Source organism: Neoarius graeffei, chromosome 17 (genome assembly GCF_027579695.1).
Source record: "Neoarius graeffei isolate fNeoGra1 chromosome 17, fNeoGra1.pri, whole genome shotgun sequence".
Classification (NCBI taxonomy): Eukaryota; Metazoa; Chordata; class Actinopteri; order Siluriformes; family Ariidae; genus Neoarius; species Neoarius graeffei.
Genome location: NC_083585.1, coordinates 10,192,218 through 10,218,440, shown reverse-complemented (window position 1 = coordinate 10,218,440; position 26,223 = coordinate 10,192,218). Strand labels below are relative to the sequence as shown.

At 40.9% G+C, this 26,223-nt stretch overlaps 1 protein-coding gene across 9 annotated transcripts in view; it reads right to left on the bottom strand.

Moving 5' to 3' along the window:
• synrg (synergin, gamma) overlaps positions 1-26,223 on the bottom strand; it is a 112,760-nt gene that overhangs the window by 53,782 nt on the left and 32,755 nt on the right. For 7 of the 9 annotated variants that reach the window (XR_009656845.1, XR_009656846.1, XM_060943699.1 and 4 more), the window contains exons 9-13: positions 22,168-22,245; positions 21,844-22,040; positions 11,390-11,599; positions 7,363-7,490; positions 2,715-2,833 (exon numbers count right to left, since the gene is read on the bottom strand). Coding sequence is in view for 7 of the 9 variants with exons in the window: in XM_060943699.1 (XP_060799682.1) it covers positions 2,715-2,833; positions 7,363-7,490; positions 11,390-11,599; positions 21,844-22,040; positions 22,168-22,245 (732 nt within the window). In the remaining 2 variants the exon portion in view is untranslated. The remainder of the gene's footprint in view (positions 1-2,714; positions 2,834-7,362; positions 7,491-11,389; positions 11,600-21,843; positions 22,041-22,167; positions 22,246-26,223) is intronic. The other 2 variants (XM_060943696.1, XM_060943698.1) reach the window with 1 other exon arrangement.

Below are 26,223 nucleotides of genomic sequence, written 5' to 3'. Positions count from 1 at the left end.
CTCTCTGTTGTTTGTGCCTACGGGCCGAATAGCAGTATAGAGTATTCGGCCTTCTTGGAGTCCAGATACTGAGAGGTGCTCAGACTGGGGACTCCATTGTTCTACTGGGGGACTTCAACGCTCACTTGGGCGATGACAGTGACACCTGGAGGGGCGTGATTGGGAGGAACGGCCTCCCCGATCTCAACCCGAGTGGTGCTTTGTTATTGGACTTCTGTGCTAATCACAGTTTGTCCATAATGAACACCATGCTTGACCACAGGGGTGTCCATAAGTGCATGTGGCACCAGGACACCTTAGGTCGGAGGTCGACGATCAACTTTGTCATCGTTTCATCTGATCTCCAGCCCTATGTCTTGGACACTCAGGTGAAGAGAGGGGCTGAGCCGTCAACTGATCACCACCTGGTGGTGAGTTGGATCCGCTGGCGGAGGAGGAAGCTGGACAGACCTGGCAGGCCCAAACGCATAGTGAGGGTCTGCTGGGAACGTCTGGCCGAGCACTCTGTCGGGGAAGTCTTTAACTCCCACCTCCGGGAGAGCTTCTCCCAGCTTCCGAGGGAGGCGGGGGACATTGAGTCTGAGTGGACCATGTTCTCTGCCTCCATTGTCGACGCGGCTGTTCGGAGCGGTGGCTGCAAGGTCTCCGGTGCCTGTCATGGCGGCAATCCCCAAACCTGGTGGTGGACACCGGAAGTAAGGGATGCCGTCAAGCTGAAGGAGTCCGATGGGGCCATGTTGGCCTCCAGGACTCCTGAGGCAGCTGACTGGTATCGGCAGGCCAGGCGTGCAGCAGCTCGGGCAGGCAAAAACTCAGAATTGGGAGGAGTTCGGTGAGGCCATGGAGGAGGACTATCGGTCGGCCTCAAAGAAATTCTGGCAAACCGTCTGGCGCCTCAGGAGGGGGAAGCAGTACTCTGCCAACACTGTTTACAGTGCGGGTGGGGAGCTGTTGACCTTGACTGGGGACACTGTTGGGCGGTGGAAGGAATACTTCGAGGATCTCCTCAATCCCACAGTCACATCTTCCATTGAGGAAGCGGAGGCTGATGACTCAGAGGTGGACTCGTCCATTACACAAGCCGAAGTCACCGAGGTGGTGTGCAAGCTCCTCGGTGGCAAGGTACCGGGGGTGGATGAGATCCACCCTGAGTATCTCAAGTCTCTGGATGTTGTGGGGCTGTCTTGGCTGACGCGCCTCTGCAACATCGCGTGGCGGTTGGGGACAGTGTCTCTGGAGTGGTAGACTGGGGTGGTGGTCCCTCTTTTTAAGAAAGGGGACTGGAGAGTGTGCTCCAATTATAGGGGAAAATCACACTTCTCAGCCTCCCCGGGAAGGTTTACTCCAGGGTATTGGAGAGGAGAATTCGGCCAATAGTCGAACCTCGGATCCAGGAGGAACAATGCGGTTTTCATCCTGGTCATGGAACACTGGACCAGCTCTATACCCTTCATAGGGTGCTCGAGGGTTCATGGGAGTTTGCCCAACCAGTCCACATGTGTTTTGTGGATCTGGAGAAGGCATTCGACCGTGTCCCTCGTGGTATTCTGTGGGGGGTGCTTCGGGAGTATGGGGTTCGGGGCTCTTTGCTAAGGGCTGTCCAGTCCCTGTACGAATGGAGCAGGAGTCTGGTTTGCATTGCCGGCAATAAGTCAGACCTGTTCCCAGTGCATGCTGGACTCCGGCAGGGCTGCCCTTTATCACCGGTTCTGTTCATAATTTTTATGGACAGAATTTCTAGGCGCAGCCAGTGGCCGGAGGGAACCACAGGATTTCATCTCTGCTTTTTGCGGATGATGTTGTCCTGTTGGCTTCTTCAAACCAGGACCTTCAGCATGCACTGGGGCGGTTTGCAGTCGAGTGTGAAGCGGCTGGGATGAGAATCAGCACCTCTAAGTCCGAGGCCATGGTTCTCGACCGGAAAAGGGTGGCTTGCCCTCTCCAGGTTGGTGGAGAAGTCCTGCCTCAAGTGGAGGAGTTTAAGTATCTCGGGATCTTGTTCACGAGTGAGGGAAGGATGGAGCATGAGATCGACAGGCGGATCGGTGCAGCCTCTGCAGTGATGCGGTCGCTTTATCGGTCCGTCGTGGTGAAGGACCTGAGCCAAAAGGTGAAGCTCTCGATTTACCGGTCGATCTACAGTACGTTCCGACTCTCACCTATGGTCATGAGCTTTGGGTAATGACCAAAAGAACAAGATCGCGGATACAAGCGGCCGAAATGAGTTTCCTTCACAGGGTGGCTGGGAGCTCCCTTCGAGATAGGGTGAGAAGCAGTGTCACTCGGGAGGAGCTCGGAGTAGAGCCGCTGCTCCTTCACATCGAGAGGAATCAGCTGAGGTGGCTCGGGCATCTCTTTCAGATGCCTCCCTCCAGGCATGTCCCCCCGGGAGGAGGCCCCGGGGAAGACCCAGGACACGCTGGAGGGACTACGTCTCTCGGCTGGCCTGGGAACGCCTCGGTGTTCTTCCCGAGGAGCTGGCCGAGTTGTCTGGGGAGAGGGAAGTTTGGGCTTCCGTGCTCAGACTGCTGCCTCCGCGACCTGGCCCCGGATAAGCGGATGAAGACAAGACGAGACGAGATTTTTGAATATCGATAGCACTGAAAATGGGGACTTATTATTTGGTGCAGAGGATTCTAAAGCTTTTGAGGTGTGTGTGTGCGCGTGTGTGTGTGTGTGTGTGTGTGTGTGTGTAAATGTAATGTGTTCTGTACCTGAGACAGGAGGCGTGGGTTCTGAAGGATGCTCCACTGACAGGTGTTTAAACACTGCATACTTATCAGAGGTAGAAGAGGATGAAGAGCCAGACACTGGAGTCAGCATGGCTGGAATGCTGTAACACACACACACACAAGTTGTTTTTTTTAACCATTTTTTTCCTCATCCCAGGTAAAACACCTCAGAGTTGCCACCAACCCATCCTTAAATTAAAGAGAAGCTCTGTAAAGCAGCTCTGGGATTGTAGAAAGCAGAAAAGCCATTCTGCCTGCTCCTCCTTTCTGCTTCTGATACCTGCCTTTTGCCTGATGAGCACAGGATCTGTGTGTGCAGTTCAGAAACTGGACAAGCTTATCAGCTGTTCAGTGAACCAGGTTCATTAACAAAGACGCCAAAGCTTAATTGATTTTCCTGGTGCATTATGACAAGCTATCAAAGTGGCCACTATGATTCTCTAAAACACTCAGGAGAATCATATACATCACATCACTGAGCAGAAACCCATCATCATAAGCATCTGAAGTGACGTGACTGGACGGCAGGGAAAAAAAAAAAAATCACATGGTCTATTCAGAACAATGAAGTGACAGATCAGATGTACAGTGAGGGGAAATATGCATTCGGAGACTTATTTAATATACTTCCAATGTATGTACCCACTTCAAATTTACACACGTCTTGTACACGACTTATAAACAAACTATAAACTAAAACAGAACTCTTTGGCAATAAGTTAGCGCCTTACGCTTGGACAATAAGGGCTGTGTGCACGAGTCTAACACCATACCGATGGAAATGGAGAATGACATGGAGCTGCTTCTTTGAAAACGGTACCTTCAACAATTTACACATTACTGAAGGAAAGACAGATGGAGCGTGATACAGATTAGTGGAGAATTTAACCTCATCAGCCAAGATGGTGAATTTGGAGACAAGATGGACATCTCAACAAGACAATGACCCCAAATGGTTATGAGTTATGGTTGCATAGACTTGCCAATCTCCTGACTTCCTGCTGAAAATGTATGGAGGATTTTGAAATTGCAAGTACATCAGAGGGACCCTCTTAACCTTGGGGAATTGATAGGCATGTAATGATTCACCCAAAATCACGATTTTGTTCACAATGTTTTTTGGGGGGAGGGGGAAAGGAAAAAAAAAAAAAAAAAAAGGTAGACTGCCTCTCAGATTTTTCGACTTTAGGCTATAAAAATAATTTTTCCTGACACCCAACAATTAATGAATTTAGAGCCGCATGGCCCTAAATTCTCCGCCATTTTTTCTTGCCTCACCGTGACCTAAACCAAGATACTACGTTATGCATGACATGGTGGGATACAAATTTGCAACCTGAGAGAACAATGGAGCACGTGAGTGTGTGCATGAAACACAGAAGACCGACTACAGTAACGGAAAGTGAGGAGAAAAGACCCTGTATTGAGAAGGAAATGCAGGACTAAAATAATAAATATTTTATTTATCATGTGTTTGTGTGTGAGATAGATATATATATTTCAAACTTTAGAGATTTTTTCTCTCCTCAGGCTCATGTCTGAAACGGGTGGGTTATACAGGAAATTTATGAGGTTGTACTAAAGTCGAGTTTAGGAAAGTCTATTAGTGACATTACAAAGATAGAGCAGGGTTCGTATTCCCAAAACTATTACTTCTGATCATTACGTTTGGCAAAAACATTAGCAAACACAAAAATTAAAAAGATGAATGTAACAGCTTCCCTGATATAGTGGACACTAACAGGCAGGCAGGCAGGATCAACGTCACTTTCATTTTTATTTTTTAAACTGTCGCTTCACACAAAACACGCTTTTCAGCAGTTTCAAAATAAACTGTGTGCTGGTGCACTGACGTGATTTCAGCCAGGGGAAGAGATCTTCTCACCACACACACACACAACCAGCCTCGCACTCCATTCACAAACCGGTGCTTGACCACGCCCCGCTGCCACAGTGAAAAATAACCGTATACTGTCTTGCTCAACGAAATAAACTGCACAGTACAATAGTGAATCAAGAGGTTCTTCACCAGAAGTTGTGCAATATAGGTGTATAGTCTAATTACACACATTTTCACTCAGCAGTCTTCACCAATGATAAAAAAAGGACCTTTTATGTAAACTAATCCACAGGAATAATATTTACATTGTGAAATCAATACATAATTTTCGTTATGACTAACAAATATTGGCTGGAATACACTCAATGAAAAATGGACTTCAACAAGATGAGTGACCCGGCTCAAGTTCGTCTCAAAAAGATACATATTTGGGCTAATTGCAGCATGTTCTTCACTAATTACAATATTTACGATCGGGAGAAACAGACTAACAAGCATTTGATGTGTAGGATCCATTGGCTCAGTCATATTTTCTGTCACAACTTGAGTACTGAACTGGCAACGTGAATGTTATGATTAGCTCCTCGTCTCGCGGCAAAATGATGTAACTGGGTCAGTGTCCGGTCAATGAAAGCCTGCACATGCGCACACTGGACTTCCTCTCTCTGCTTGACTGCGCAAAGCGAGCGATTTCACACATTATTTGGTCGGGAATCCCCTCAAAATAAATAACTTCCCAGCCGCAGAATGGCCTGTTTGAGATTACAGAAATAAACATATAAATCACAATGACCAAATTTCATAGGGAACTAAATTTCCCTGATTTTTTGAAATCAAAAGACCGTCTTGCTTTAAATATTCTATTTGTTTAATAAAAAAAATTCTTTTGTTTCATTTTCTTAATAACCAACAATAATTATTTACCCACATTTTACTCTAGGAGTTTGCGTGTTCTTCCCGTGTCCACGTGGGTTTCCTCCGGGTGCTCCGGTTTCCCCCACAGTCCAAAGACATGCAGGTTAGGTTAACTGGTGACTCTAAATTGACCGTAGGTGTGAATGTGAGTGTGAAGGGTTGTCTGTGTCTATGTGTCAGCCCTGTGATGACCTGGCGACTTGTCCAGGGTGTACCCCGCCTTTCGCCCGTAGTCAGCTGGGATAGGCTCCAGCTTGCCTGCGACCCTGTAGAACAGGATAAAGCGGCTACAGATAATGAGATGAGATTTTACTCTAAAGCTTGGGGTAAAATAAAATAACCTATTAAGTAATACATTCCTTTTTATTGAAAATGATAAATAGGCCTTTTCTTACTAAACTTTTATGAAGATTTAGACTACCTCCATTTGGTTCTAATTTAGCTTTCAACAGTCTGTAAAAAAAGCGCCGAATTTCTGCTTGAATCTATTTATACAGTCAGTCAATCGCACAAAGGCTCTCTCTTTTTGAGATCGGTTTTCTTGTGTTTTCACAGCATTAGAGCTGTATTACTTCCGCCGATGGTGAGGTCACATGTATTCCTGCTATTGTACATTATTGCGCCATTTGTTGTCTAAACAACGCAATCAGCTCTTTGCAGCTAGAGGTCACATGCTTGGATACCGTTTAGCAACACAAGTGGAGAGCAAGTGTTCAGGTAAACGAAACCCTCAACAAGGTCACGCACAAAGGTTTCAGTTTATAGCGCTTAATCTCTTTACTTTTTGAGAAGAATTGTTAATGTACTTTAAGTTTACTTTAGGTTCATTTTTACAGGAAAAAATTTTAGCGCGAAGGTATTGACTTTCAATGGATAGCATTTCCTGCTTCACGGCCAAACATGGCGACTGGGCAAGGTATGTACACTTTTTTTTTTTTTTTAAATTAATTAATTAAAACCTTGTAAATGCACTTATTTGAATTCTAACAGGTCAAAACAGCTCCATGAAAGTTTAAGGTATATAGTTGTTTTTGTAAGATCTGACTACATCTTGAAGATACAAACAAAAAATTTACCGCGATTATAACAAAGCTCAGCTTCCCTCCTCCTCTCAGCTCCCCCCCATCATCATGCATGTGTATATCTGACAAAAGGTTTCTAATTCTAAAAATCTAATCAGAAATTTTCTATAACTGATTTTTACTGCCAACAAAATCCACCAATCAACAGACTTCACGTTTATGAAGTCTGAAATCTCACTCGGGGAGATAACGCATACGCAGTACAGACACAGATACTCAAACAATCCCGTTGCCATAGCAATGTGATTCTTGCGGTCTAAAAAGATCACTTTTTCTCAGTGAATAAAACAAACAAAAGCATGTCACATAAAATGATCAATGAGCCACTGATGCGCTGTAATAAGTACGCGTTTTCATCGTGGTAAATTGCCTGAACGCTTGGTCTCCACTTTCGTGTTGCTAAGCAGTATCCAAGTACGTGACCTCTATATGCAAAGAACCTTCAAATTATAGCGAAGAGAAACTAAGATTACACAGCCTGATGATAATCATGATTCATTTTTTATTTAACTGATTCAAATGATCATAAATTTGTCTCGTGATTTATTGTCCCATGATACACCATTACATGCTGAGGAACTGGAGATGATTTATCAAGAGGAACAGGAGAAAACTGAACACTGCAAAAAGCTAATTAAACATCTCAAAGCTGCAGCTACAAACAATGGCTCTGCAGAAAGAAATGGTGTCCGATACTTATTTCTGTTCACTGTAAATGTATTTTAAAGGGGAAAATGATCACGTCCAGATCCCTTACAACGGAGAATGAATGATCAGTGTTCGACTCTCATACCTGCTTTGAGAGGAGGTCACAGCGGGGAATGTTCCTCCGGTCTCTCCTTGGAAATCTGTGAATGAATCATCTCCAGCTTTTGGAGCCTCCTGAAAGTCCTGGAAATCATCCTCCTCCACTTTGGATCCCTGGAGAAGACCAATATAAAAGGGCATCAGCTTTCTTTGTTCATCATCATTTATGCATCTTTCACAGAACATTCTCGTTCTTCACACTTATTGACTCAAATATGTTGCCAAATTAAAGTCCCACCCACCTTAAAATGTACGGCTAAACCTGAATACCCAGTATGAACCAACACTGGTTTAGTACCCATCACCTGAACCTTACTGTACATTCACATACTACAGATGTAGCAGATGATCTGGGTACCGTTTGACTGATATTAAATGCCTACCGAGTATTCGAACACACTACGGATTTTGACGTACTGCTTTTTATGTACTATACAGTAAGGCAGTACGAGTATTCGGATGCAGCCTGTGTGTGGGAAACACAGGACGTAAATGATGCAGTGATACTACTGACACCTACATAATCTGAAAACTCATACTGCCTCACTGTCAGGTGACCAGCAACAAATTTAACACAAGGAAAGTAAACATTAGCAGATATAGCTGGAAATCGGAATTAATTACACACCATATCCAGTCTCACATGTTTCACACGTCTCACGGAGGTTTGCGCACCGTAGCATCCCAGTAAATACAATCAGGTGGGAATACATAACCATTACGTTATGGAAGACCGATTGGGAATAAATGTTCGTCATCTAGCCTGTATTGTTTTTACCGGATACATCGCAGCACTCCCCACACTTAAGAGAATATGGGAATGCATCAACTTGATTTTTGATGACTTTTACAACCGAATGACACCCGTGTACCACCACAGGGAACTCAACTGCAAGACAACATCTCAAACACTTGATCACCGGACAATTAAATTTATATCTTTATTTACATGAGATAGATGGGTTTTTATCCAGTGCTTATTTTTAATTTGCTTTTTTAAAAAAAAATAAATAAATAACGTGGGATTATTTACTAACACATTTTACAGAAAATATTCATGACACCAGTGTTGTTTTTGGCAGCCATTTTTTATTTTAGTCTTAGTCTTTTGGACGAAATGCTTATTAGTTTTAGTCACATTTTAGTCAATTCCATCCTTGATAGTTTTGGTCTAGTTTTAGTCGACGAAAACTAAAAGGGTTTTAGTCCAATTTTAGTCATTCATTTTAGTCGAAAAAATAATTACTTTAAAACATTAAATTAGGCCAATGCAGAGATAGGAAATTGTAATCGAGGTTGACAGGTTGTGCATAACATACTCTCAAAACAGTGTCTCAAAACAACTTGTTTCACTTGAACGTAAAAAGTATGTCAAATATTTGGGTTTAATAATCGATGACAATCTTTCTTGGAAGACTCGTATTGATTTTATTTGCAAAAAAATAAGCAAGGTTGTCGGCCTTTTGGCCAAGCTTAGACATTTTATTCCACTACATACCGTTATGACATTATATCGCTCTCTGATTCAACCTTATTTAACATATGGTCTTAGTTCTTGGGGACAGGCTTGCAAAACTCAAAGTATTAATCCTACAAAAACGAGCTTTAAAATTAATCCATTTTGTTGATAATAAAGTGCCCTTCCATTGTTTTCCAAAACCAATATTTTACTAGTAAATATTTTCTATGAATGTATTTCTAAATTAATGTATGACGTTGTTAATCAAAGTACACCCTCAAACATTTGTAAAATATTTTCTTCTATTTCTAGTATCCACTCTTATAACACTAGGTTGTCTTACTCCAAGAACTTTATATACTCAGTATTCTCATACAAATCTACAAAAGAACTCATTTTCCCGTGCTGGTGTTAGGGTATGGAACCAGATTCCAACTTTCACAAGATCTTCATCTAAATTGTCGTTCAAGAAAAAAGTCAGACACCACCTTTTTTCTGATTTAAGTAGATATGGATATGATGTTGACATCTCCAAACTCTTTCTTTCTACATAACTTTATTTCTATATATAATTAAGAGCTATATATATATATATATATATATATATTTATCTTAGTTTTAACTTGAAATATTATTTAATACCATGCATGAATTATTATCAGTATGACAAGTATACCTCTCTCTCCATTATACACATTATTGAATGATACATTACTGTACCTTTATATCGAACAACAAGTATTGTCTCCTCTTTTTCTTACCAAATAGTTGTTAATTTGTCAAGTATGTTTCCTCTTTTCATGCATATTTAAGCATTATATTAATTCATATAAAATATCTTTCTTTGTAAACATGAGTCTGCTTTGATTAGCAGTGCGCTATTTGCAGACTCGTGTAGTCTATTACATGTAACTGAAATAAAAGATTGAGTGACGTGTGTATGCGCTCTACATAAACGCTGTCTAGTGCAGACATCCCAAGTCTCCCGGAAGTTCCGGGAGTCTCCCGCATATTGATAGTGGCTCCCTGATGCCCGCAAATTGGAGAATATCTCCCAGAATCTAGAGCAAGCGAGCAAGAGCGTGCACACGAAACATTAATGTCTGCATCGCGCATATGCGCGAGGGAGCGCGAGAGAGTCTGCGTGTGTGCCTGTTCATGTAGCGCATGCTAGACAAAGAGCATCCTGATTGGTTTACAGACATCCAAACTCATTTCACGGAGGTGTCATCACACACACACACACACACCCCGCTGATCGGGAAAAAAGTCATGCGTCACAACACCTCCCTGAAATGAGTTTGGATGTCTGTAAACCAATCAGGATGCTCTTTGTCTAGCATGCGCTACATGAACAGGCACACACGCAGTCTCTCTTGCTCTCCCTCGCGCACTCTGTCATATGCGCGATGCAGACATTAATGTTTCGCGTGCACGCTCTTGGTGCCGTTGCAGGAAATGCCATGCATTTTGATAGTCCTACAGCCAACCCACTAACATTTTCGTCTCATCTCATCAACGAAAACAGATACGTCTCGTCATATTTTCGTGATCAAAGAGTTATGTTTAGCTCGTCACTGTCTCGTTTTAGTCATGAAAAAAAAGGTGCGTTAACAAAATCATTTCGTCATCATCGTTAACGAAAACGACACTGCATGACACTAACATAAAACGAGTTAAAACAGGTTTATAAGTGCACTAGCTTGTTGGACAGTTGACAGTTTGTGTCGTGTAAGGGCAACAGACGGATGTAAGTGCAGGAAGAGTTTTACTGAAGACGCGCTTGCAAACAGATCCAACACGGAGTCGAATAAAAGGCAGTGGTGGAGTGAGGCACAGACAGGATGTCAGAGGGAATACAATACTCACAGTCCAAAAACACAAACAGGGTCAAAACCAGAAGAGCGACACAAAATACAAGGCTTGGTAACTTCAGACACAGGGTACAGAGTGCATACTTCAAAGTCTGTGTTACTGAGAGTCCTTCTATGTCTGTGCTGTGATAGCGCTCGAATCAGGAACAGGTGCATAGTCCTAATGGCACTGTGTGTGAGCGGACGTGACGGATGTACCCAGACAACTGTTTAACGTGTTTAAGTGTGATATTAGATGGTTACTCTACAGTAGTGATGTAAAGTGAAAGCGCTGGTTCACTGCTGAAAACCCAGTCAAGTCGCACCATAATAAATGTGGTGGTGTTGTTTCTGGCGCATGGCATGTGGCGTCAAAGAAAGAAATAAATATGTATCGTAACTGCGATGCATCTCTCATTATCGGCATCACCGTTACAAGACAATGCAGTGATTTACTGACATGAAATACATGACATGACAATTCAGTGGTTCATATGCTATAATATTATTCTATTCAGGTTGATTGTGTGCCTTTGCAAATACTTTGCTCATAAACTCATCAGGAGCTCTGCTTTTAGACAGCGCTAAAATATCTATATTATTTATACCAGATGCATCATTGGGTTTCATATATAAAAGCGGCTTTTCAGGTCTCTTTACACCACAGCAGTAACATGTCTGAATGCGTTCAAGCAAGTTACCTGGACAGGAGGGAAGTTGGCGACGAAGCTGTTGGAAGGTTGTGCCAGCGAGTTGGAGGCCATGGGCATGACTGCAGACGTGGCAGGGGGCATTATGGGCTGTTGGTGCGTCAGGACAGCCGGCATAGCCATAGCCATTGCAGGCAAGTTGGGCACTGGAGGGGTAGGGAACTGGCTCAGGATGTCCAGGCTCATTGCTGGAAGCCCACTCTGGAACAAAAGACCATCAGAGCTACACAATTATAGAGTCACAAAATAACTCATTTACATCTAAGCTCTCGTTTAAAAAAAATAAATAAATAAAATATAAAAATACTGAACTGTGCTTTGACTGAACTGTCACTCACATTTGTGGGTTCCAAGAGTCAACAAATCGACACTTAAAACCAGGGCTTTGAACCGGTTCAAGGAACGAAAACCGGGAACTTTCTATTTCACATGGAACAGAAACGAAACTAGAAACTTTATTTTTTATGTTCCGGAACAGAAACGGTTATTAAAAATAATGGTAACTGGTTAATACCGGTTTTTATTTCGTTCCTCAAAGTTTCCATAGCCTACAAATAAAAAAGTCATTCTTCTCCTGCGCAAGTTTCTATGACCCGCTGGGGTTCACTTCCTGTGTGACGTTCGCTAACTGAATGGAGAGAGCGGGAGGGTGGACTACTGTCACGTCTCCACATCTTAAATAAGAGGTAAATATTGCAGACTATCGTTATTCAAAAACGTCAATTTCAAACACGATATCAATATATTTGTCCACGTTAATGAGAGGCTTGCGAACATTAAATGACGTTAACTTCTGTTAGCCTATCAATGCATAGGGCCTAACTAGCCTTTGGTAACACGCTAAACGAATTATCTTTCATTTTTGGCACTTTTTCTGTTTGTGTAGATGGGAAGACATACTGAGAATCCAAATCGCCAACATTTGAAATAATAATTGTTTTGAATTATTTCTTGTCTTATTTAATGAAGGTTGTAATAGAATTAGCCTACATTTGGCTTAAGCTGGATGAGACAGACATAATTTTATAGCCATTTGTTAAACAGCTGACAGGGAATGTAATTAACCGTTCTGGGAACGAAATTTTTTTGTTCTAACCGGTTCGGGAATGTCTATTTAATGGTGGAACCCAAAACCGGAAACGTTAAAATTCCGTTTCTGTTCGGAACGAACCAATAGGAAAAAAATTCTGGTTCAAAGCCCTGCTTAAAACTTCTCATGAAATAAAAAGGACTTATCTCGTATTTAAAACATGCTTTGCAGGTAAGTGTTTGATATAATGCAGAATCACATTATCCTTCATTGACTGCTTCCATCCAGAGCAAAGTAATTAACTGCCTTCTGATCAGCAGTTCACGAGGGTGGAGCTAATTTTTAAAGTTTGTTTATAAATATAAATAAATTAATTACACAAACACACAATCAAAATTATGTTAACACTAACGGATTGCTTTTCTCCTGCAGATAGACGTATGCCATGGGTGACCGATTAAATGGTGCTGTTGCTCGCTGGTTTTTGTGTGTTGGCAGATTCTACCATAACAGAGGCCAGTTAAGTCCCATCTCCTTAAATTGCTGAATTGATTATTTTGATCATTCTATTAAGTTTTTCTAGTAGCATTTGGGGTCTTGGACATTCACAGTAAATTTTAGGACAGTAGTCCTGGTAACTAATTAATAAAAGCCTGACATGACAGACGTGCTAAATCACAATAGAAACACATCCGTTTCTATCATCAAAATCTGACAGACAAGCTAACGTCTACCATCATACTCTGACAGACACTCTAGATGACAATAGCAACAAAACTGTTTTACATTAGTAACCTGACAAATTTAGTAATAATATTAAATACCTCATCACTAGAACCAAATAAAATAAAATATTGAAATAAAAAAGATAAAATTTATTTTCAAAATTGAAAATCAACAATAATTGTCAGAACAGTGACGATAGACACGACTGTGTCACTTTCGCAGGGAAATAACACATTGAAATGGCCTGTCGGCTGAAAGGGTCGCAAGTGGCTCTGATTTATCTCAACTTACGATAGTTTTCCTCCAGAAAAATTTAAATATGAACGCACAAATATATTCTCAATGTTTCTATCGTCAAAAATTTCTATCGTCAGGATAGCTGACTGAAAATCTGATCTTGATTTATTTGATGAAATCTAGCTGTCAGAACTCCAAGTCTTGCCCGGAAGTAAATGCCTGCTGTCACAAAAATCACGTGCAGTAGAATTTCCTCTTTGCGTCAGTCAACATGTGCGTGGTGAGGGGAGGGCTTGAATTTTGCTATCGTCAGGTGCATTCGACTGACAGACTGACGATACCATTTTTTAAAAATAACTGTGGGCTTATCTCGTGAATGAAATAGTTTTTTCGCTGTTAATCTATTTCAACTCTATCTGTTGACACCCAAAAACTATAAAGCCTGCTTCCACACGATAACTACCAAAGATCCATAATGGCCGAGTCTATCGTCAGGTCATCTGACAGAAATTCACTGACGATAGCAACAGGGATAATGAAAGGGATTTTTAAAATGGGAGTTATGCCTGTCAGATATGTCAAAGAAATAGAACTTTATTCTTTAAAAATCTTTTATTGATCTACTCAGTGTATTTTTAAATGACGTGCTGTTTTAGAAGACCAAATACCATATTTTCAATCTTGAAAATATTACCTCACTGAAAAAAGGACAAGAAAAATTTCTTATTTGGTGGGCAAGTGGTTAATGGATCCAGTTACGGTAGAATCTGCCTGTTGAACACGATGGTGAACAGGTTGAGACCGTCCTGTAAATCATCTTGCACATATGATGTATGCTTTGTGAATAAATGGTTTCTACCATTTAAACGTTAACATAATTGTGACCAACCCTGTATATAAAAATAATTCTGGTAAAATATTAACAAAAATGAAGAAATCTAACTGGCAGCTCAATCAGCATGAAGTTTGGCAGCCAAGCCACAAAGTCCGCCACAATTAAGTCCTGCTGTCATTTGAGGCATTATTCAGTATAGGGCCTACAATAATACTACACTGGAATGGATTGGGGCAGCATTATCAGTTTATTAAGGGTTTATTGCAAAGTATATAGTGAAATGTATACTGTGCAATTGTTACAGTGTTGATCATTTTAAAAACTGATCACTAACCGTATGGAGCTAACCGACCTAGCTGATCCCATCCCATCCCACAGTGCCAGACAACATAAGCTGAAAATATACTTAGGAAAAAAGCCCTCTACTGAAGACACTTTGTTTCTAACAATCCCTGAAGTCTGGATACAGAACTACTGCATGCCACATTGCTATAATGGTCAATGTAGAAATAAAACAATTTTGCTGAAATTTTTTTTTTAATTTACTTTGATAAAATATCAAAAAGAAAAGGACCAATAGGCTTAAAAAAGCCTGTAGAATGGGCACTTCTTTTGAATACGTCTGTGTGCAATTATCCGAATATGTTCTGAATCTGTAGTTCTGTATAATATATACAAATACAGAACTGCCCAAGAACGTGTCTAATTTTTCTAAAACTTACTGTACACATACACGAAATTAAAGAAAATAAAATTATATAAATCGTATATTAAACAAGAAGCCATCACAGTGAGCTTTATCACAAAAATGGAAAGGACTAGAATTCTATATGAACTACATAATATAGTTTACAATTTGTACACGGCATTATAAACACAAAATATTTAATATCTTTGAGCTTTGTACGCAATTTAAGATTTTATTGCAAATTTGCATAAAATGTGTTACTTTTGTAATCTTCGAGTTGATTGAGCTACCATTAAAATTTAAGACATAACGCACAAACTTTGTCTATATGGTTTTTAGTACAAATGGAACACGTTCAGGGGGCAAGACCAAATAAAATGAAAGAAAAACAAATGTCATTTAAGCTCCACCCTACAGTTCACAAATACAAAACAAGAATTACACCTCCTTAAAGCAGATACGCAGAACCTTTATTTTTAAATACATTTCTGAGTGGATAGTATCTCCATCCTTGACTCTTGTATGCTGCATAAACGGGAATTTAAAAAAAAGAAAATATATATATATATATATATATTATTTTTTTTTTTTTTGAGAGCGGCGGCACGGTGGTGTAGTGGTTAGCGCTGTCGCCTCACAGCAAGAAGGTCCTGGGTTCGAGCCCCGTGGCCGGCGAGGGCCTTTCTGTGTGGAGTTTGCATGTTCTCCCCGTGGGTTTCCTCCGGGTGCTCCAGTTTCCCCCACAGTCCAAAGACATGCAGGTTAGGTTAACTGGTGACTCTAAATTGACCGTAGGTGTGAATGAGTGTGAATGGTTGTCTGTGTCTATGTGTCAGCCCTGTGATGATCTGGGGACTTGTCCAGGGTGTACCCCGCCTTTCGCCCGTAGTCAGCTGGGATAGGCTCCAGCTTGCCTGCGACCCTGTAGAACAGGTTAAAGCGGCTAGAGATAACGAGATGAGATTTTTGAGAGTTAAAATCGACCGCGAAGTTGGCATTGGAGCTGCCCCGCTGAGCCAGCCAGCCCTGAGGGCGTGACATCACAGCGGTAACCGGTTTTAAGGCCGAAGCCTTTTACAGCTATAGACCAAAGTCATATAAATAAAAATTTATGGTGAAAGTAAGAAATACCGTTACCGACTTGCGCAACTAAGACTGATTTGACTTCACTGATTGTGGGTTGACCCTCATTAAAACAGGATGGGTGTTATAACTTACAGTGGTGCTTGAAAGTTTGTGAACCCTTTAGAATTTTCGATATTTCTGCATAAATATGACCTAAAACATCAGATTTTCACACAAGTCCTAAAAGTAGATAAAGAGAACCCAGTTAAACAAAGGAGACAAAAATATTATACCTGGCCATTTACAACCCCGATTCCAAAAAAGTTGGGACAAAGTACAAATTGTAAATAAAAACGGAATGCAATGATGTGGAAGTTTCAAAATTCCATATTTTATTCAGAATAGAACATAGATGACATATCAAATGTTTAAACTGAGAAAATGTATCATTTAAAGAGAAAAATTAGGTGATTTTACATTTCATGACAACAACACATCTTAAAAAAGTTGGGACAAGGCCATGTTTACCGCTGTGAGACATCCCCTTTTCTCTTTACAACAGTCTGTAAACGTCTGGGGACTGAGGAGACAAGTTGCTCAAGTTTAGGGATAGGAATGTTAACCCATTCTTGTCTAATGTAGGATTCTAGTTGCTCAACTGTCTTAGGTCTTTTTTGTCGTATCTTCCGTTTTATGATGCGCCAAATGTTTTCTATGGGTGAAAGATCTGGACTGCAGGCTGGCCAGTTCAGTACCCGGACCCTTCTTCTACGCAGCCATGATGCTGTAATTGATGCAGTATGTCAGGAGTTTTTCTAGAAAAGATTTAGTATGAGGGCGCCCACCATGTCGAGGGAGCGAAGCGGGGGGGGGGGGATGGTGCCGGTTGTCCGTCCGTCCCCTGCCGTGCGAAGCCTTTGAAAAATTGAGGCTACAATGGGACATTCTGAGGCTATCTGAGAGGGGAATTGTAACAAATTGTCAACATTGAAAAAGAAAAGTAATCTTCTGCCCCGGACAGTCTTTGGCTTTCTTCCGTTTCGTGCCGCGGGATGGCATCTTTAAATGCCCAAGTGTCAACAAAAACAACTCGCAAACTACTTCTGTCAAAAGCTCCCATGCCGGTGGGTGAAAGGTCATTCAGTCTCGAGAAATCTCGCTCTACAAGTCAGCTGACCTTGTATGTAACCCATGTCAAATCTCGCAAGAGCAGCCGCGACAAGTAAACAACATGGTGCCTCAGTCTGGAAAACGCCAATTCGGATTGTTTTTGCACCGTCTGGCGGTGTATCTACTATGATTGGAATACTTTTGGAGTAATTATAACGTATTTGATGATCAGACACATTGTCACGTGGTGTTGCTGGGATGTTTTCACGGAGAAAAGATCGTTTTGAGAAAGACTGCATGTTGTGCAGTAGCATACAAGTGTATAAGCATATAAGCCTAAGTGTGACTTAGGGTTCAATCGGCATTTCGGTAAGAGGGCGCAGCGCCCCTGTTCCCCGGTTTAGATGAAAGCCTGGGATGTGGTTTGGCATTGTCATGTTGGAAAATGCAAGGTCTTCCCTGAAACAGACGTCGTCTGGATGGGAGCATATGTTGCTCTAGAACCTGGATATACCTTTCAGCATTGATGGTGTCTTTCCAGATGTGTAAGCTGCCCATGCCACACGCACTAATGCAACCCCATACCATCAGAGATGCAGGCTTCTGAACTGAGCGCTGATAACAACTCGGGTCGTCCTTCTCCTCTTTAGTCCGAATGACACGCATCCCTGATTTCCATAAAGAACTTCAAATTTTGATTCATCTGTCCACAGAACAGTTTTCCACTTTGCCACAGTCCATTTTAAATGAGCCTTGGCCCAGAGAAGACGCCTGCGCTTCTGGATCATGTTTAGATACGGCTTCTTCTTTGAACTAGAGTTTTAGCTGGCAACGGCGAATGGCACGGTGAATTGTGTTCACAGATAATGTTCTCTGGAAATATTCCTGAGCCCATTTTGTGATTTCCAATACAGAAGCATGCCTGTATGTGATGCAGTGCCGTCTAAGGGCCCGAAGATCACGGGCACCCAGTATGGTTTTCCGGCCTTGACCCTTACGCACAGAGATTCTTCCAGATTCTCTGAATCTTTTGATGATATTATGCACTGTAGATGATATGTTCAAACTCTTTGCAATTTTACACTGTCGAACTCCTTTCTGATATTGTTCCACTATTTGTCGGCGCAGAATTAGGGGGATTGGTGATCCTCTTCCCATCTTTACTTCCGAGAGCCGCTGCCACTCCAAGATGCTCTTTTTATACCCAGTCATGTTAATGACCTATTGCCAATTGACCTAATGAGTTGCAATTTGGTCCTCCAGCTGTTCCTTTTTTGTACCTTTAACTTTTCCAGCCTCTTATTGCCCCGTCCCAACTTTTTTGAGATGTGTTGTCTATGTTCTATTGTGAATACAATATCAGTTTTTGAGATTTGTAAATTATTGCATTCCATTTTTATTCATAATTTGTACTTTGTCCCAACTTTTTTGGAATTGGGGTTGTATTTATAGAAGAAAATGATCCAATATTACATATCTGTGAGTGGCAAAAGTATGTGACCCTTTGTTTTCAGTATCTGGTGTGACCCCCTTGTGCAGCAATAACTGCAACCAAACGTTTCCGGTAACTGTTGATCAGTCCTGCACACCGGCTTGGAGGAATTTTAGCCCATTCCTCCGTACAGAACAGCTTCAACTCTGGGATGTTGGTGGGTTTCCTCACATGAACTGCTCGCTTCAGGTCCTTCCACAACATTTCCATTGGATTAAGGTCAGGACTTTGACTTGGCCATTCCAAAACATTCACTTTATTCTTCTTTAACCATTCTTTGGTAGAACGACTTGTGTGCTTAGGGTCGTTGTCTTGCTGCGTGACCCACCTTCTCTTGAGATTCAGTTCATGGACAGATGTCCTGACATTTTCGTTTAGAATTCACTGGTATAATTCAGAATTCATTGTTCCATCAATGATGGCAAGCCGTCCTGGCCCAGATGCAGCAAAACAGGCCCAAACCATGATACTACCACCACCATGTTTCACAGATGGGATAGGGTTCTTATGCTGGAATGCAGTGTTTTCCTTTCTCCAAACATAACATTTCACATTTAAGCCAAAAAGTTCGATTTGGGCCTCATCCATCCACAAAACATTTTTCCAATAGCCTTCTGGCTTGTTCACGTGATCTTTAGCAAACTGCAGACGAGCAGCAATGTTCTTTTTGGAGAGCAGTGGCTTTCTCCTTGCAACCCTGCCATGCACACCAGTGTTGTTCAGTGTTCTCCTGATGGTGGACTCATGAACATTAGCCAATGTGAGAGAGGCCTTCAGTTGCTTAGAAGTTACCCTGGGGTCCTTTGTGAACTCGCCAACTATTACACGCCTTGCTCTTGGAGTGATCTTTGTTGGTTGACCACTCCTGGGGAGGGTAACAATGGTCTTGAATTTCCTCCATTTGTACACAATCTGTCTGACTGTGGATTAGTGGAGTCCAAACTCTTTACAGATGTTTTTGTAACCTTTTCCAGCCTGATGAGCATCAGCAACGCTTTTTCTGAGGTCCTCAGAAATCTCCTTTGTTCGTGCCATGATACACTTCCACAAACATGTGTTGTGAAGATCAGATGTTGATAGATCCCTGTTCTTTAAATAAAACAGGGTGCCCACTCACACCTGATTGTCATCCCATTGATTGAAAACACCTGACTAATTTCACCTTCAAATTAACTGCTAATCCTAGAGGTTCACATACTTTTGCCACTCACAGATATGTAATATTGGATCATTTTCCTCAATAAATAAAATTACCAGGTATAATATTTTTGTCTCATTTGTTTAACTGGGTTCTCTTTATCTACTTTTAGGACTTGTGTGAAAATCTGATGCTGTTTTAGGTCATATTTATGCAGAAATATAGAAAATTCTAAAGGGTTCACAAACTTTCAAGCACCACTGTATGCAACATACATGTACATGCATGCATTTTTACTGATAAAACTTCAAAGGCTAATTAAATAAAATCAGATGAACTGAGAATCACATTCTGAAGCAAATTAAATAATCTTATACCGGTAACAAACACACAATACAAGTTACATCTATCAATCTAAATGCAGGTAAACAACGTGTTTTTTTTGTTGTTTTTTTTATCCAAATGAGAGTCGGAGCTTACCCATCTGTGTTCTCGCTTCTTGAAGGCCGATCTTGCGGCCGATTGTTTTGAAACAATCTGAATTTCAGTTGTTCGTTCAGTTCTCCATTCCTTCACTTCTTCCACGTAAAGGTGAGATGGCAGCGATATCCAATTTAGAAATAAGATGGCTCATCCACTCATTCACTCCATACTGTGTACTCCGCCATTACTGCTCGACTCAGGCAATTACTAAAATCCAGGTCGGAATGGGATGTCACCGGTTTTAGCAACAACTGCAGCGAGGTCACTGCCTGAGTGATATGTCCCGTCCCATGTTTTAGCAACAACCCTCGGCTCACGCTCCAGGAGGACTGGTGCAATGGAACTCACTTTAAAAAAATAAAATAAAAACTTTCCTTTTCTTGTTTTATTTTTCTTTAATTGTTGGTATTGCACCCTCTTTCAATATGGGCTTATAGCCAACGCTCCTCAACAGATCAGAGGTTTCGTACGAGTTTTCAGTAAAACGTGCAGAGCACAGGAGAGACCACTTCGTAGGCACCCAATGTGTCCGTGAACTTCTCGCAAAATGCATCCAAATCTTTGCAGTTTGAACATTCTTGGGCCATGAATGCAACATAAATCCACCTTCTGTCGTGTTGCTGCACCGGCCAAAAACACATCTACGTGGCACGGCAATAAATTAGCTCAAAATGGAGGATCGGAGTTGCAGTCAGCTCTGTGTTTTAGTATAGTGGAAATGGTGATGAGACCGATAGACTTCTTGTTGTGACGTTACGGACATCCAGGTCATTCACTCAGACCGCTACCTATATAAATCACTTTAATTGTAAAAATTTCTATAATAGATTTATTGTTAGCGCTTAAAACTATTCTTGTGCCATTCTTGAGGTCTCAAGGCATTTATAAACAAGTGAGGCCATGGCTCTGCGTATATGCTTTAAATGCTCGGAACACCTTCCTCATCACCAGAAGACGATAGAGGTTTCTCTAAATTAAAGTCAAATTCCATTTTTCACATCCATCCCTTGTAGTACAATCCCCCTACACCAAAATTTATATTACACAAAAAACAGAAAAAAAAAGCTTCTTATTGCGAGAGCACTAATAAGCCACACATTATTGCTAGCTCTGTTAATTCTGCCCACCCCAGGACGCAGCTGTTGTGTGTGGGCTCAAGGAGATAAGGAAGCTTTCATCAGGCAATTGTTACCCTGCCTGTCTATGTACATGCACTCGCGCACACACCCACATGACTGAAAAAATAATATTAAAATGAAAATCACCGACATCAGTACATTATTTGCACTTCAAATATTAATTATGCAAACAAGCCATAAAGCAAAAGCACACCAGGTAGAACTTGTGCAGTGTGAGGTTCACACAAGAGGTGGCACAAGAGTGAGCTGCAACCAATGAGAAGAGCTGAGATAACTGCTCAACACTGGAAGCATGGGTACTTGTACAGAAGACTCTCTGTTCTGCAGCAAAAAGACCCTGTGGCCTAAGCGGGCTGTAAGCCTTGCTTACTGATTACAAAACGTATTAAAATACAGCCTACCTAACACACCACTACACTTCTACAATGACTGCTTTCCAGGCTTTTTCAGTCGGTCAGGTTTACCATGCTTTAAAACTGTATTTTCAGCAACTCTACGTTACCTGTGCTACTCCAATCAGCGCCAACACGGTGTACAGCTCCTCCTTGGTCAGCTTGCCCGGTGTGGTACGGTTGGCTGAGGCCCAGATCTGACCCAGAGCCTCTCGGGGCAGACCCGATGACATCAGGATGGGGTAGAGTTTGGCTGTGTCAATGCCTGCTGGAGTCATTGTAAACTCCAGAACCTTCTTGAACATCTCTGTGCAAAAACACAGACACACAGGCACACAAACTTTAAGAAAAAAAAAAATCTAAATCTTCTCTGAAAACAGAAGCCATACACTTTTGAAACAGTTCCGAGACAGAAAATGGACTTTATTTCTTACCTGGAACAAGAGAGTCGTTGTAGAGCCAGGCTGGCAACAAGGACTGCATTTCTTGTTGGGGATAGACACCAACACCTGCTTGTGGTGACAGAATGACACAGTGAGATGTGAAAAGAGACTCTTAAACCAAACCTGCTGTTTACTCAGTGCAGATGTTCCAGCTGATGCTACATTTCCCAGTTTCCTCGGTAATACCCACAATATCAGAGCAAGACTCTTTCAGATAGAACTGATTAAGTAGCTGTTCATGAGCTGAACTATTACGTTTACTTTGCATGTAAGGAAAGGAACGAAATTGGCTCTGTGAATACGCAATCAGAACGAGAGCAGCTGTCAGACTTCCACAGGAGCCTCAATATTAGAAATCAAGCATGCTTCATGTCATTTCCAGCAGGTGTGAAAGGTTACCATTAATCTGAAATCATGTAATGTTAGTTCATTTGTAAAAAGGCAAGAAATCAAGCATGAGGCAGCCAGTGATGCAGAGACCGAGCACAGCGTGAGCAGCTCCACTGGATCTCCAGGGACAGTCTCCCTCTCTCTCCACACTGTTAGCAGAGCAGGTGTCAGACTTCTCTCACGAGAACTGGCTTAAAGAAGGAAAAATTGCCAGAAAAAGTGGGCTTGTTCTATATAGTTTGAAAGCATGCAGTCATTACCTTAGCAAACTTCACGGAACCTGTCTATTTATGCTTAAGAAAAGTCAGTAAGATATTCAGGACCAGGCAGAACTGGGGAGTTTCCTTCCAGACAGAATTCCTTGATGATCTTACTTTTTTTGTTTTTGGATCATGTCACATTCTCTGTAAGACAGACTGCCTTGTAATCCTGTAGCTCTCCTAGAGATGATTATACCACAGCACTTGTTCAATTCTTGAATCTGCCTGGTTATAAGGTGCGGATTAATTTACAATCTCAATTCCATAAATTTGGGACGCTGTATAAAACGTAAATAAAAACAGAATGCAATAATTTGCAAAATCATGGAAACCCTATATTTAATTGAAAATAGTACAAAGACAAATGTTGAAACAGAAATTTTATTGTATTTTTGAAAAATACATACTCATTTTGAATTTGATATCAGCAACATATTTCAGAAAAGTTGGAACAGGGGCGTGTTTACCACGGTGTTGAATCACCTCTACTTTTACCAACACTCTGTAAACTGAGGAGACCAATTGCTGTAGTTTTGAAAGAGAAATGTTGTCCCATTTTCACCCGATATACAATTTCAGTTGCTCAACAGTTTGGCATCTCCTTTGTTATATTTTGCGCTTCATAATGCACCAAAAGTTTTAAATGGGAGACCGGTCTGGACTGCAGCAGGCCAGTTCAGCACCCAGACTCTCTTACTACAGAGCCATGCAGTTTTAATGTGCAGAAAGTGGTTTGGCATTGTTTTGCTGAAAGAAGGAAGGCCTTCCCTGAAAAAGACTTTGTCTGGATGGCAGCATTGTGAAACGTGTTTGTCATTCAGCGTTAATGATGCCTTCCCAGATGTACAAGCTACCCAGGTCATGTGCCCTAATGCCCCTTCATACCATCAAAGACGCTGGCTTTTGAACTGTGCACTGATGACAAGCTGGATGGTCCTGCTCCTCTTTAGCCTGGAGGACATGTGGTCCATGATTTCTAAAAAGAATTTCTACTTTTGATTTGTCAGACCTCGGGACAGTTTTCCACTTTGCCTCAGTCCATTGTAAAAGAACTTGGGCCCAGAGAAGGGGGCGGTATTTCTGGATATTGGTTATTATTGGACATGGTATTAACTTGCATTTGTGGATGCAGTAATGAAGTGTTTTCACAGACGATGGTTTTCTGAAGTGTTCCCGAGCCCATACAGTGATTTCCACTACAGACACGTGTCTGCTTTTGATGCAGCGTCTCCTGAAGATCACAGGCATCCAATGTCGGTTTTCAGCCTTGTCTCTCGCATACAGAGATTTCTCCAGATTCTCTGAATCTTTTAATGATATTATGGACCATAGATGATGTGATCCCCAAATTCTTTGCAGTGTTACTTTGAGGAATGTTAATTCTTAAATTGCTGCACTGTTTGCCCACGCAGTCTTTCACAGAGCGGTGAACCCCTCCCCATCTTTACTTCTGAGAGACTCCGCCTCTCTGGGATGCTCTTTTTATACCCAATCATCTTACTGACCTGTTACCAATGAACCAAATTAGTGTTTTTTTGTTTTTGAACATTACAGAACCTTTTCAGTCTTTTGTTGCCCCGTCCCAACTTTTCCGAAACGTGTTGCTGACATCAAATTCAAAATGAGCAAATTTTTTAAAAATAAAATCTGTTTCAGCATTTGATAGTGTCTTTGTACTATTTTCAATTAAATAGTGTTTCCATGATTTGCAAATCGCCATATTCTTATTTACATTTTACACAGCATCCCAAATTTATGGAGTCAGGGTTATATGATTTGTCAGACAAATTATAGGTTTACATTTATCTGATCATTCTGATGCATTATCATTTCTATAGTAACTGTTAATTTATAGAGGTTTGCATAACCTAGAGTTTAAAAAATAGAGATGAAAGTGGAGCAAAGAAAAAAACCCTGAAATATGGGGGGCAACATCCCCCAAAAATATTTTAATAACATAACACGCAAAACCCTGCATTCTAGTACTTATTTTCACTAAAACAAGTTACAACTTTTAAGCCTTTTTCTTTCATGTACATTAATGATTAACATGTCAAAAATATCAAACTTAAATTCCCCTAGTTAATGAGTAATTTTCAGGAGTGCATTTAGAAACGCGGTGATTTTCCTGCCTACACAGTTCATTACTTTGGAAAAAAAAAAATCAGACAGTTGAAGGTAAACTCAGCAAAATCCCAAAACAGTACTGTTAAAAAGTAAAGGTCTGTTAGAGTTTCTAAAGCTTTCAGGTTTCAATGTTGGGGACATTGAGCCTCGTTTATCAATCTTTTAGTAGGAGTTGTGCGTTTGCATAAGCTAAAGTGAACTAAACATTTCCAATTCATATTTATGTGAGTTGAAGCCAATTGTTTACATTAGTTCGTATTGTCTGTAAATTTAAAACACACCAATGAATACCAAATTTCTCATATAAATCAGGAGCGTGGTGTGTGTGTGTGTGTGTGTGTGTGTGTGTCTGTCTCTGTCACACACTGACTGGCAGCCTGAGTACATTATGTAACAAAAAATAATTACCATTGCTAGTTTTAGGCAGCTTAGAAACCAGCTCTTCCATTACTGCTGTTTCTTCCACGCTTTCTTGATGTGTTCTAGAAACGGCACTAAAACTCAGCTTCGAAACCACAAAATGCAACTTTGATGGGGGGAAAAAATTATATATGAGTGATTCCACGCTTATGGGTACTGAAATGGGGACATGAACTTATTTTTAAAAATTCACCTAAAACCATTTCTTTTTTTTACCATCAGGTCACAAAACATGTAATCTTTAATGAATGATATGTTAAAAGATAACTTTAATTTTCTGAGATGTAATAAAAACATATTTATATGCCAAAGTCAGAACGTAACAGAAGTGTTGTGGACATATATATTCTCAATTTTAACAATGTAGAATTACTTTTTGAAACATAGGAAGGTGATGTTTTAGCAAATAGAATTAATAAACATGTGTAGTAGAATAAACATACACATTCTTTCAATAAGATTAACATGGTATAGAGCTAGATTGTAATTAATTTGTAACAGACGCGAGATGGACAATCGTAACAGAAGTAATGTAACAGACATCATTTTGGAACTCATAGGCTTGACTTTGGCATATAAATATTTTTATTACATCTCAGAAAATTAAAGTTATCTTTTAACATATCATTCATTAAAGATTACATGTTTTGTGACCTGATGGTAAAAAAAGAAATAGTTTTAGGTGAATAAGTTCATGTCCCCATTTCAGTACCCATAAGCGTGGAATCACTCATATATTACCTCTCTTCACGTCGAAAGAAGGAGGAAAGTTTTGCTTGTTTTGACATGGCGAATTATTAACAAGAGAAAATACTTGTAATTCGCAACTAAAAAGACTGCAGCTACACTG